Genomic DNA, 14,645 nt, shown 5'->3' on the forward strand with positions numbered 1-14,645 from the left:
AATGAAATAATGGAATCAAAAAACAGCAGACAAATTCAACAAACTTCCCAGCATGGAAGGATTATTTTCCATTTTATATTTCAAAATAAAAGGCAGAAGGTTTCAGACATCCCTATTTTTACTCCGGCATGGCTATTTCTTTCTTCTTGATGGAACAGTCTAATTCAATAGCGTTGAGTGACACTCAAACAGGATCATTCCCTTCTGTATAATTTGCAGCACAACATATTGGATGCTTGAAATTACAAATATTGTGCTTCTTTCAGACCTAATGCTGTCTGCCTTTCCTTGTTGTTTGCAGTTAAACAAGCTTTTATTTTTATACCCATGTTTATTCCTCAGTTTATCATGTGAATATTAACACACACTGGTAGTCACTTTGAAAAAGGAATCCACGCATATGAAGTCCATCAGCTGTCAGCGAACTCAAGCTCCGCCCGCTTTTGAACTTTAGTGGTCGTGTCAGCCGATACTTGAGAAAAGCCCTGCTAACACACTTTGTGACATTTTGCCTCATTGACATTTTTCTGGCTTTCAAGAACCACTCAACATTTTGCAGTTCTTAACTGGACAGAGGAAAGAGCGTACCGGGGTTGAGTAATACTCTTGTCTCGCACACAAGGAGATGCAGCCATAAATAAGTAAAATAAAGAATCCAGAGTTGAGCTGCAAGATTGGAGGCTTGGCTCACCTAAAAATATCAGTGATAATCTATTATTCATGCTTGGTATTCATTCCCCACCCACTGACAGATATGAGCGGTTAGGACAGGGGCTCGGGGCTTTAGATTAGCCTTGCAGGCACAGTCTCAGCATCCTCCTGAAATGATGAGTCCGGTCACCTGATCATCTCTTTATTGATCCATTAACCACTTCCTCATGCTAGCAGACATGTTGGACTGCTATTTCTGATGTTTCCCACCACAAAAAGCTGCAAAGGTGCCACTGAATAAAGCATCTGCCACTGCATAAAACATCTCAACTCTCCACCATGACACATAATACAAGGGACTGCTGAGGACCAGCAGTGGAAGCTGACTAGAATAGTAAACAGGGACTTTGTGCAAGGAGCAATTTGGGTAAAGATTGATAGCTGACTTATAATAGCAAGGCAGAAGCCATTCACTTCATTTACAGGCCTGCACTTCTCTCATTTTATTTAGAACTCCTTTACAAACAGAGGCCATTAGTGTCAGACAATCTCTTGTTTATTTTGCTCTCAGTGTGCTTTATACCTTTTAGCAGCATTATATATTTGTAGAGCTAAAAATGCATATTGATGTCTTCTAACTGTGCAGCCTTACTTTGCTGGATAACATGCATGCAGAGAAAATGAGGATTTGCATCAGGGTTACCCTATAATCAAGACATTTCCATATGCAATGGTGATTTTCTTGCTGCTATGGTGATGCTTGCATTTATTAGCCTCACTCACTGAAAGCTCTCATTACTTCATTCTAGCATACTCCTGGCTCCTGTTTGTACAACATTTACAATAACACACAAGTTGAGAGTGGTGTTTTTCAAGTGTATCACAAAACTATATTGTGTCATGCTGTTTGTCTGTATTCATGAAAGGTAATTGAGGTTCATTTAACCCTCCTGTTATGTTGCGGGTCAAATTGACCCATTTTAAAGTTCCAAAATCTAAAATAGGAGATGATAACAGTATTTTTTCGTTATGAAACTTCTTCTGCTTGGCTTAATTAGAACAACATAGAAAATGAAAATGGTTAATTTCACACATTTGCAGCCCCCCCTGCATGTTCATATTACATAGATACTGTTCTTGGGTCAATTTGACCCTGCAGTCAAAGTGGAGTCTAAAAGGGGTCAGAATTCTTTGCAATTGTGTGCCATATTTCACCCCAATCACTTTCCAATGTACATTTTAAAAAGTTTTAACATGAATTTTCTTAAAAAAACAAGTTAATTATCCTCATTGAACTATGATCTGTGAGAATTAAAGAACACCAATGCACTAAACATTGATTTAAATGGTTAGTAATGGAGTTAGTAATGAGATTTAAAACATGTTTATTGTGATTTTTTTGGGTTCTGGCACTTTTGAATCATTAAATATGCCCCGGGTCAAGTTGACCCAGGAACATTATTGTTGTCCCTAAGAAATGAACATAACAGGAGGGTTAAAGTCATTTGTTTTCTGGAGCTACTGCAGTGTTCGCTGTAAATCAATATAGCATTATTGTTCAACAGTAGTTCATTAAAAACTGGTACCACTACCCTGCTCATGTTTCAGTAACAAATATAACAGCAAATCTGATTTAAATCATCTTTGAGAAAAATCTAATTTGGAACATGACATCATGGCATCAGCTCAGATTGGCTTGTTAAATGGTGCAAGGGGTACTTTGTCAAAATGTGAAAGTATGAATTTACTTAACCTCTTTGACACCAGCTAATCAACCCTAAGACCAGGGGGCTTTTAATTTTTCACGTCCTCATTTTACCCTCTCAGTAAGGTTGAAGATACTGTGAAGTCCTCATTCGACTTTGCTAATCCTCTAAGGCTGGTGAAATCTCATAAGGGGGAAATTTCAGCAGAGAACGTCTCACACTTTCTTAGCTGCTCCTCTTTTTGTTGTATTTGATGTCAATATTTAAATCATTTGTCTTGGCGGCAAAGAATCATCCCCCCATGTGGTTCACAGAAGCAGGAAGGAGATAGTTCCACTTTTGCAGCTCCATCTGAAGAAAATGTGGATGATTGCCTCTTCAAACAAGACCGTAAAATAAACTGTCGACATGAATGATTAATGGTTGACAGCCGGGCCAGCTCTGGGTTAACTTAAGTAGTATTTCTGTGTTAATGCATCCAGATAGATCTTTGGTTATGAGCCCCAGGATTCAGAGCAGTATCTCCTTGCTTGTTTACTGTGCAGTGGTGGACAGCCAAGGTCTTCTGAAGGGGACCTGGCCTAATTAACATAAAACTGGGTTCCTGGGGACCAGGATAGTGAGGGGTGAATGATCTTGCCTCTGGTAAGGACATGTTGAGGGCAGCTGCTAACATACTAATGTTAATTGTTTCCAGTCCGTGGCAGTGTTTAAGACCCAAATGTATTAAAAATAGCCATGGTCTAATGAAGAAGTGGCAGTAAAGCATTTGTTAGGGCGTTTTTTTTTTTTTTGCAAAACTACTACTGAAACAATGGCTGACTGTGAGTTGGGCCTCGCTAATGACCAGGGCAGTATTTGACAAAGAAGACATGATACAGCAAGGTCCAAACTCATCAGTTTAGTCAGATTAGGAGGTGAATTTGGATGACTTCCCACTATTGATTAGTGGGAACTGATAATCAGATGTAATTTATGCAGCTTCTGGAGACCTGATGTCAGTCTAGAAATCTGTCAAGGACTTGATAACCAGCCAAGCAAGTCTTGCAATCTGCAGCCCTGTTATTTCCCTCTCCTGTATTCAATAATGGAAAGATAAATCCTCCTTTTTTAATTAGGGCAAAAAGCAAAGTAAACCTTCCTTATCTCATTATCCCTCCATTCTGGGTTGAAAACCCCTATGAGACTTCCTTGGAGGTGTTAGGTTCTGTTTTAGTTTTTGCAGCTTTTCTTGTGTACAGTATTTTTGTTTTGATAACCACACATACTGTATATTCTTCCACTTCACTGTTCATGGTATATTTCTGCCTGTAGGAAAATGTTATGACCTTTATTTATGTCAGTATTGTGTACACTGGGTTATCAGCGACTGTGCTTGTACAGCCAGATCTGTCCAATAAGCAGTTTTGTGTGAAATCCCACCTTGTTAAATTGTTTTTTCACATTAAGTCAAAGAGATGTCTATACATCTGGATGTTTATGAGACTCCCGTTCACATATATGAGCTGGAAAGATTATATTTAAAACAAAAATGTATGAAGCAATGCAATAACAGCAGTGATTGAAAGGATTCACTGCAGGTCTACTGTTTTTGGTTGTATTTGCACTAGTGTACCTGCACATAGAAAGTTGGTTGATAAGTATTGTTATGTAACTGCGTTGGTCTTTCTCCCTCCCATGCAGCCATGCTTGTGTAATTCGTGGACAAGTAGTGACCTCGGATGGAACACCTCTGGTGGGAGTCAACATCAGTTTCATCAACAACCCCTCCTATGGTTACACAATTACTCGGCAAGATGGAAGGTAAGAGCCCTCACCTTCATGTTGGCCCACACAGAGTCAAACGATGCAGTTCAAATACCACTCACCGCAACCTAGAATTGTGTTCAGACATGCAGACAGAGATATTTATATTTTTGTTAAATCATGTTGTTTAGCTGTGCTGAATTCTAATGATTGAAGAAAAAAAAACACTGTTGCCACTGCAAACTGTGCTGCCATTGATCTGCTTCGTGCTTTCATTTGGTCCAATTTTGGAGTTCTCGGCTCAATTCCCAGAGAAATCAAACAAAGCCCTTCTGGTACTCTCATAAGTTATGCTTCAGTAGCAGCAGGGAGGGGAAAGAATAAAATATGCCAATTCAAAGCAGCTCACTGGGGCAATGAAACATAGTACAGATGGACATTATTTATTTGACAAAAGGAGATAGAGACTTAAGTGAAACATTTAAGTTAAGGGCACAGATCGGCAATTAATTTTCTTTTCCTTTGTGTCTCCTCTTGTTTCTGCAAAAATATTATCTTCCCCAATGATTTCTTTAGTGAAAAATTATCTTTACTCTAATTTAAGGTTGTTTTAAACCTTAGAAGAATACTACACAGATTCTACATACCGTCTTCTGCAAATACAGGGAAAGAAGTCAATAAATTGGTGAAGCAGAGACAATAGATGTTAGCTTTCTTTGCTTTCTTTGAATGACCCTAAGCTAGTTTCTGTGGCATCCAGACATTTTCTCCAGGAAGTCCAGACAGAATCCTCAGAATGTTGTAGCCGTGAAAACTTCAGCCACCGCTTTCTCTGATTTCTGCTCTGATAAGATTGTAAACACATACAGCACACACTTAAAACTTCCAATGCCCTGTTTCTATAAAAGTAGTTAACATTTTAAAGGATTGTAGCAAACCAATCTCACTTATCACAGCATAGCATGAAGTGCTGTTTGCTCTCCAAGCCCCACTTCCTCCTGACACTTTTTTATCAGTTACTGACACGCTAAAGGCCCACATCTGCGCTGCAAGTTTTATCTCGATCATTCCTCCTTTCCCTCATTCCTTCCATCTTCTTGTCAGCATCCTTTTTCTTCCTAGTTTAACAAAAATCTTTCCCTTCTTCAGTTATTTCATCGGCTCTCTATCTCTTCATGCTCCTCCTCCTCCAATCTCCCACTGCCCTTAAGCCTTTTCTTTCCGGGCATTACTCTTTCACTTATTTCCTGTTCTTTCCTTATGCTCAGGTCTCATGTCCTTTCCACTGCACTGGCTTCCCTCATCTCTATCCTTTTTCCCACTTATGCGTGTCCCATTTTTCTTAGGCATCACTTCGTTCTTGTCCTCAAAACTCTATACTCTTTTCTTCCTTCTAGCATATGTGTAAACACTACTCCATCTCCCAGGTTCCCCTGTAAACATGCCCAGTCTCCTGCAACTCCCCTGCAATCACTGTAAACTGGCTCAGTGCAGCGTGAAATCAGAAATGCACCTGTTCAGCCACTTAGAAATGGGAAAGCTGTCTCAACTCATTTTTATGATGTGTTCTTTATTGTCGGAGGGCTTGGTTTTTTAAATTACCTTTTCACTATCTTGAAAAGTTTTCTGACCTAAACAAAAGAGGTTCATTTAGTTTCTTACAGCTGTGTATTCATTTTCTGACTGGCTAAGCACTGAGTCACACCTGTTCCCTTTTATGTTTTCCCCCAATCATGTGTAAAATGCTGATGTGAGTGCCAGCTTATTACATTATTAGGTTCTTGCGGGGATCTCTATAGAATGGGGAATCCAGGGCACACTTGACAACACTGCAAGATGCTAAATGAGAAAATTCCATCCTATCATTCAAAGATGCCATTATGTATAGGGTTGCAAAGGGGTGGAAATTTTCCAGTAAATTTCCATGGGAAGTTAAGCTGGGGAATTTTTGAAATATTCCAAATTGGAAACTTTCCATGGGAATTTAGGGTAATTTAATGGAAAGGTATCATATCCAAGCATAGATATTTGTTTTGTTTTAAGCAGAAATCCATCCAAAATAACACAATTAAAACAGATTTATTTGTAAGTAGAACTTTATCAAGTGTCAAATATTTTATTGAACAATCAATTCTTTCATTGAAGAACAAAAACATGAATGTTGAGTTAAATATTCCTCATCCCCCCGACCCAACCCATTCAAAAATCCACAAAAATGCAATCCCAACAAAGTCACATTCAAAATGTTAAATGAAAAGAGTCCCTCTCCCTCCAACAAAGTCCCATTCAACATGCAAATAAAAAAGAATCTTCCCTCAAGCTTCTCAAGCCTAGCCTCTGCAGGATTCTAGAAATCATCTGTGCATGTGATGGAGGAATGCACAGTGCATGTAGGGGGTGTGGTCTCAATAGCCCTGCAGTAAGCAGTGTGCTATGTGCATGTGGCTGAGGAATAGCATAGATATTCAACTTGTACTTGCATGAAATCTGGTTGTTTTAGTCAGGATTATGCTAGAATATATTTTCCCCAACTATATTTAAGTTCCCTATTAAGAGCCAACCTTCAATTTAGTAAACTCCTGGTTAAGCCCATATACCCCCCCCATGCTTTGTTCTCTTTATTGTGGGTTTTTATGATGTAAAGCAATTTGTAACGCCTGTTTTGAGAAGTTCTTTATAAATAAACTTTATTATATTATTATTATTGTTATTATTCCTGTTTATTCCCATAAATTCCCGTTAATTCCCATGGATTCCCAGAATTTTGAAACCCTAATTCTGTAATGGACATATCTCACTGGAACTCATATTTGATATTATTTATTGTAATCCCAGTTAGTTTCATTTCTTTGCTAGTTTCTTGTGAATGTTTTTGATTTCAAGATCCTGCTGTGGTTAAAGCCATATTAGTAAACACCAAGGTCAATCCGGTGAGGAATTATAATAAAGGTAATTTCACCCACCACAATAAACATAAAGTGGTCGCTGCGCCTTTTACCTTAGCATCCATACAGGCCTTAATCATACCTACTCACTTTTCACTGTGTCCTTCACACACTTTAACCTCAGCGTGATATCATCCACTTCATTACAAGAATACATTGAGGGAGAAATGATTGCGTATAATTTGTATGTGGCGCACCGAGTTCATTGGCAGGGTTAACTCTTTGAGCTTGATGCATTCCTTGAGGGCATAAGCAAGCAAGGCTGTTGCAGGTAGCTTAATAAGTTTTGTCACATGGCTTAGGGCTGTTGTCGTGATTGATAACAGCTCCCGAATCCCCTTCATTGATTTGCCACGCTGGCCATGAGTACCTGTCCAGAAGTGTTTTGAGCATGCGTAGCCTTATCGTGCTAGGTGTCATACAGACTGACCTGCTGCAGCTATATTGCTTCTTATGAATCATGGCGGTGCAAGGGTACCACCACTATCACAGCTCCAATCAGCTCTGCAGCCTCTCTACAGCCGGAAAAACTCGCTCCACTCGCGCCCAGCCAAGGGCAGAACACCAAGAGCGGAACAAACCTTTGTTTATCACCAAAGCCAATCAGATGTTTACCCTCAAGAGAAGTTAGACTAAGCAGATTCTTTTTATAGTTGCTCAAAACCAAAGGGGAGGTTACCTGGTTTAGAGGACGCTATGCAGACCTACTTTTTTTTATACCTGTAATTTGGAAAAGCTGCTTCCTGTGTGCGGAATAGGCCCTGTCCCCAGAGCCTGTAGGTGACCAGGTGCTAATTGGCTCTTAAAGTGAAGCGACAGAGCTGCACAAGTCAAGTGCAGGTGCAGGCATGCTGTTGTCACATTCGGTCTTTTGAGATAACAAAATTAACAAAGTACAGCCTGTTTACTGAGACACACTCAGGTCAGACCAGAGGCAGAGGCCCTAAAATGCAGCAGCAGATGGGATTGCATTGTAGGGCTTTTAGACTAATGTTAGAGTGGACAGCCTTCATCTGAAGGATCGATAGAGAAGTGGCTGCTACCTCCATCTCCATCCTGCGGCACACATCTCTCTCACACATAGAGAGGTGAACACAGAAGCACTGCATTACACACACATACTGGAGTCTAAACCGACAAGCCTGGACTTAGAGCTTGCATGGATTATTTTAAATCATCAAAACAAATCTTTGTACTCAGACAATTCTTAAGAGATGTGTTTATGTATGGGATTATTCATTGTGTTGTATTTGTAGCCTGTGTGCCTGAAAGATAATGCTAAATAACAAAAACTGGCATCTTTATTTTACTGTTTTCTCTTTAAAAAACAATCATTTATTTATGTTAGATATATAATAATTACTACATTTAATTAGAATATAGTAATTCTATTCATTGTGTAGGTGGTGGCATAGTTTACATGCACTGCTTATGGATATTTGTCAGTCTCTATGTCATTGCTACATTATCAATCTTCCTCTCTGACATTGTGAATGTCTGTGTTCCAGTTTTGACTTGGTGACCAATGGGGGCATAGCTGTAGCCTTGCACTTTGAGCGCGCTCCATTCATCACCCAGGAGCACACTCTCTGGATGCCGTGGGGACGCTTCTTTGTCATGGATACCATCGTCATGCGGCATGAGGAAAATGACATCCCTAGCTGTGACCTCAGCAGCTTTACCCGGCCCAGCCCCGTGGTGTCCCCAGCTCCCCTCACTGCATTCGCTGGCTCTTGCTCTGAAAGGCGGACTGTCGTACCCGAAATCCAGGTGACTACTCCGCACCCCCACCTCCATCACTACGCTGCAGGTTGTGATCTGCATGGGTCTCCTCTCCAAATGATTTATTCCTCACATATGGGAGAAATTCTGGAGGCTATTCATCATGAGCAAATTTAACAGTGACTCAGTCTCATGACTGATCTGTGGTTTTATCTCTCTTCTGTAATTGGTCTGCAGAACCATGGTGATTTAAAGTATACATGGTACAGCCTCACGAAGTGATGATTATTACCTTGCAGACAGGAAAGGGTATTTTTTAAATCTCCCCAGGTGGTGACTGCCTTGGTTGAACATGCCACTGGAAAGGATTTGTTTTCATATTTCAGTATCTGTCTACGTGTGCATGTGTCATGCTGGTGCCAACACACTAACTTGTTCTTGCAGGTGAATGTGCGGTTACAGAGTGTACAGCAGGCATCTCTGTGTCCTTCCCTAATTACTTGTCTCCCACTCTGCTTCATAGGATTTATGGCATATTAGTGAATTTAGTACACAGCCCTGTCTATTTATAGAGCCTTGTCTTTGCCATTTTTTATTTTTAAAGTGCACCATACAGGAACTTCACCCGAGTCACACTTGTCTTTATAAAAGGGAATCCAGATCAATTAACCAGACACAGCTACACTGTGTGCATAGTTAAAAAGAAACACATCATTACTTAGCTAAAACGTCCTCTGAACAATGTCGCTTCATGGAGCTGTTCTGTTATTTCACATTTGGTTAAGATAGGTTGTTGGAAGTGACACGGTGAAAGCAAAGATAAGTTGATTGTCCAAACCAGTGATGTCAACCCTTGATCCTAAACACGAAAGTTGCCAACCTCTGAGTGCTGACTTCCTCTTTAATCATCAAGAAGTTAAAGATCTAACTTTGGTGGAAACTTCCTAAGGCCACAGTGTGGGGCCTTTTCTAAACTAACTTTCATGATCCAATATATTTTCAGACTGTGCAAGCTCCTAGCCCAAGGGCACTGCTTGTGACAATGGCAATCCATATGCCATTGTCATATGGATTGCAGGGAGGGATATTGTCCTTATGAAGGACTTGCTATTATTAAATCAATTATGAAAAATACTCACTGGAGTACATAATGAAGAAATCTTTCATTGAATGTGTTGTAGTACACACATATAAGTGCCCCATAATTGGCGTTCCTAATCTTCCCATGGGTCTGTATATTTGGCTGGAGGCAAGGCTATAAAAAGAGATACACAAAGGTTGCAGCAGCCACTGACCAAAAGTGACAGCTTGACAAGCTACATGAAATAAAGGGCCTGCAGAGGCATGCTATGTACCCTAGTTTAAACACTGAAGAAAACAGGTCTCTATCACTTTAATATTTACAATCCCTGACAGCCATCTGAGGGATTTATTTTTACTTTCCCTTATTGACAATATTTGTTTATTTTTGTCTACAGTCTCTACAGGAGGAAGTGCCTATACCAGGATCAGAAATGAAACTTGGCTATTTAAGCAGTAGGACCACAGGTTACAAGTCAATACTGAGGGTGACTCTCACCCACCCCACAATCCCTTTCAACCTGATGAAGGTTCACCTCATGGTGGCTGTGGAGGGCAGGCTGTTTAGAAAGTGGTTTCCTGCAGCCCCAAACCTGGCATATGACTTTGTGTGGGACAAGACTGACGTGTATAGCCAGAAGGTTTATGGCTTGTCTGAAGCTTTTGGTAAGTGATTCATTATTAATTCCACAATGCATGTTTTTGTCCTTTTCCCCCAAAACACATGAAGTTCACGTATTTCTGTTCTTTGCTTTACTTCCAAGTGTCTGTGGGTTTTGAGTATGAGTCATGTCCAGACCTGATTCTATGGGAGAAGAGGACTGCCGTTCTACAAGGCTACGAAACCACTGCCTCCAAACTAGGAGGATGGACTATAGACAAGCACCATGCTTTAAATATCCAGAGTGGTGAGTCAACCAATAATCCATTTTAAATTCATTTTCTCAGCTATTTGTTCGTTTTAACACCTACTCAAAAGATCATTTCGAACTGCAAGCCGCCCTAAATGAAGCACAATTGTTCAGTTTAGAATGATCACAGAGATGTAAATCACTTTTTCACTCTGCAGTTGTACATTTTTTTAGGAAGAACGTAGGAATTTTGACATTATCTAAAGGATCACAACAACAATATCAGGAAATAACAATGATAAAGACAAGGGTTGGATTGAATCTGAATAAAAAACAAGCAGGTGTTGAACTTGTTTATGAAATAACATCTCCTCAGGACTCAGAAATAGACTTCATAATATTTAAACAAGAAACATGATGTGGTGTAAGTCTTAAATTTGTCGCTTTTTAATGCATTTTATATGTATCATCCTGAATGTGCCAGAGAGAGCAGATAAGAACCACAAGGGCCTTAGATTATGCTTTAAGTCATACAGTACATCAGTGCATTGAGCTGTCATTCCTGCCTGGAGCTTTTTGAGGCTCTTTCCATTCAGCAGGTTCATGTAGCATCAAATAGATCTGACTTTTTTAATACTGCTGTCCATTTTTTGGCAACGGGGGGCAATTTTCTTATTGCCAGCAAATTACTCCTGAAAGGCCGTAATAGGAATGAAGAGATAAAAAACTTTGGGCAGCACCTGTCACTAGCTAGGATTCACAGTCTGATGTTGTCTGGAAGGGCTCATCAAAGGAGATGAGGCGCACTTATATGAAAAGCGTTTAGGAAGGTGGCACTTTGATGTGTCACTCTAAAACCTGCTGAGTCCGACTGTGCAGTCTGGAGGAGGGAGAGTTGCTCCTCGTCCCCTTCGTCCATGTCTCCTGCCAGTCCTGCTACCCCTTACCCCCTTACCCCTCCTTTGGCACCTTCATATCCTGTTCATGCCCAGCATTTTTTAAATCATCACTAATTTAATTGCTGTCAGTCTGCTACTCCCAGCAGCAGCAGCCCCTAAGATTAAATCACGTCCCAGGAAGGCGATGCTTGGCTGATCTTTTCTGATAGACCAAATGTTGTGCTGCTCAGAGAACTCAGATCACTGAGTGCCATCAGAAGCCGGAAAACTACAGCAGACATGCAGATGCTGAATTTCAAATATGATTAAATTGATTGGGCAGCAGAAACATCTTTAAATTTACATATTTGGAAATTTTCCAGGAGAGCATGGGCAAAATGAATAGACAGTGTGCGTGTGTGTGTCTGCATGTCTGCATGTACTCTGTTCTCATACAGCTCAATCTTTGTTCATGTGCAGAGCCTGTGCTGGTAACAAACACAGTGCCATTTGTAATCATGGCATGTCAATTTCTTGTGATTTTGCCTCTGTGATAATGTTCTAGCTCCAAGAGATTCCACTTGTGCCAGGGACTTTTTGATTCCCATTTTGGCAGAAAGTTGTGCCTGTGTTTCAGCTCAGACCCCCTCTTATAGGCAGACTGCATACAAATCTATTTTATGACATCAATTTATAGAAATGAATACACAGACATATTTACATATTAAGTACATTGGATTCTGAGATGTATATTTACTTTTAATCCCTGCCAAAATCTATATCTCCAATAAATGCTAAATTATTAAATTATCTCAGGCAACTAGGAGTCACAGACTTGTAGCATTACATCACTGTATTGGTTTCAGCGTAACTAGTTCCCATTGTCACATTCAAGCAAACAGTTATCCATTCTGTCAACATGATGAACATACACTAAGCATCCCTTATACACGGCTCTCTTTAATTTGAAATGCACAGATTAGGCAGCATCTGTAATCTTAACTAATTTATTAAATCTTCAGCAAGGAAATTGCAAATTTATACAGCCCACTGCATCTCTCTAAACCAGACTGGAATACTTGTTTACATACAAGAATTTAAATGCAAATTACTGCAAGTCTAGTAGAGAAGCATCATTGCGTGTCTTCAACTCCGTTCAGAAATGCAGCAACAGTTTTTATATAAGCAAGAAGTCTAAACAGAGTTCTCTCTGTATATTAAAGTTATGAGTCCCAGTGATTAAACGGGTGTGGTTGTGATCTGTTAGATGATGTAATGTGAATAAATCAATTTAAATACATTGTTTTGTTGTATAAATACCTTTGTAAGAATATGTGGGCAAAAACTATGCAATGAAAAATAGCCAAAAGCCAGCAGTGGTAGCAAATGTCATATTTTAGTGGTTGAATACTTACTGGTCCTCTCAAAAACAGTCCACTGCATTCAAAGATCAAAATCTAATTTAACTGCATATTGTTCAAGTTGGCCTTCCTCACCAATATCTATAAGATCAACAATAATCAGTCCCAGTTCTGCACTTGCATTGGTTTCTTGCATCTTAAATGGTAATGCTAGAACCCAGTCATGACTGTGCTCAGCATAAACAAGATGCAGGTGTTACTTGTTTCTGTCCTTTGCCGTCATCAGGTATTCTCCATATGGGGAATGGGGAGAACGTCTTCATCTCCCAGCAGCCGCCCGTAATTGGCAGTGTGATGGGGAATGGGCGCAGGCGCAGCATCTCCTGCCCCAGCTGTAATGGTCTTGCTGACGGAAACAAGCTGCTGGCCCCCGTGGCTCTGGCCTGCGGCTCAGATGGAAGTCTGTACGTGGGCGACTTCAACTATGTGAGGAGGATTTTCACCACAGGGAATGTCACCAGCGTCCTGGAGCTCAGGTAACGGAGGAGTAGCCGACTAACATTCAGTCAGAACCCTGAGCTCAGATGGGCTTGCACACAGGTCATAAACCATGGAGGGGGATTGAGAGAGACAGAAATGCCCCAAAGGCCCAGGATTGATGATCCTTCTGCTCTCCTTCACCTCTATCAGCTGGAGTTTGTCAGTGATTCGGGGTGAAGAGGATGTAATGAGGCTAACACTAACCAAAGCAATGCAGGAAAAGATAGATTTTTATTCATTTCAGTGAAGACAGGGTCAGATCGATAAGAAATAATGTGTCTCCTTTCTGTCAACTAACAGCTTTTATCTAATTCTATCTACTAACAACTAACATTTCCCTTCTCTTCCTCTTTCACTTCCTGCTGCTTTTGGCAAACTCTGAAAGAAATAAAGACTTCAGGCATAGGTAAGCAACACAGTATTTGCTTGAATTAATTTGGAAAGGCTATAATTCTCAACGCTAAGTGACCTTTCGAGCTATTTTCAGATGTGTGCTTTGGAGCAACTATAAGATCATATCTTCAGAAACTGACTGCCTATGTAGTTCTTCTTCTCATAAAGCTGTAGATTCAGTGGTTTAAATATGTCTCCTGAGATGATTTAATCTCCCATTTTTAATGCCTGCTTCGGTGCAGAGTGTTTGCACCTGTATTTGTGAAGGCAAAAATAGGATGGAGCTGATTTTCAGCTCAGTAGGGGCTGCATTTTTTTCCTCACGGTTGATAATGGAGGTCAAATTACATTATCCAAGTAACATTGTCCAGGAGTCATTAAATACACATTGCTACATCACTGCAATACAACAGAGTCTCACTGCAAGAAATCCAATCTGTTATGAAAAGAATAATTTTACATTTTGGATAATGATGTCAGAGAAGTGATAATACAATTCTCTGGTCGTTGGTAGACTTGAGTTAACGGTGCTTATGAGCTGAATTATATTGAAAATAGATGTGCACATGAATTATTTACTTAACATTATTCCATGCTATTATATACCCATCAACTGCACCACATACTACAAGTTCAGAAATGATCACAGAATTTAATTTAGAGCCTTTTTGGTAGTGTCAGTGAAAATACTGAATAACTTCCATACACTCCTGGCTAGGTGAAACCGAAGAAGGATACAGAGATGTTTATCAGTAATTTAAGACAGACAGAC

General features: G+C 40.0%; 1 protein-coding gene across 2 annotated transcripts in view; it reads left to right on the top strand.

Annotated features, from left to right (window-relative positions):
• tenm4 (teneurin transmembrane protein 4) overlaps positions 1-14,645 on the top strand; it is a 164,342-nt gene that overhangs the window by 110,065 nt on the left and 39,632 nt on the right. The window contains exons 18-23 of one of the 2 annotated variants that reach the window (XM_034701399.1): positions 4,041-4,160; positions 8,557-8,818; positions 10,249-10,516; positions 10,615-10,758; positions 13,227-13,476; positions 13,866-13,886. In XM_034701399.1, the coding sequence (XP_034557290.1) occupies positions 4,041-4,160; positions 8,557-8,818; positions 10,249-10,516; positions 10,615-10,758; positions 13,227-13,476; positions 13,866-13,886 (1,065 nt within the window). The remainder of the gene's footprint in view (positions 1-4,040; positions 4,161-8,556; positions 8,819-10,248; positions 10,517-10,614; positions 10,759-13,226; positions 13,477-13,865; positions 13,887-14,645) is intronic. The other variant, XM_034701400.1, reaches the window with a different exon arrangement.

The sequence above is a fragment of the Notolabrus celidotus genome, chromosome 14 (assembly GCF_009762535.1).
Source record: "Notolabrus celidotus isolate fNotCel1 chromosome 14, fNotCel1.pri, whole genome shotgun sequence".
Classification (NCBI taxonomy): Eukaryota; Metazoa; Chordata; class Actinopteri; order Labriformes; family Labridae; genus Notolabrus; species Notolabrus celidotus.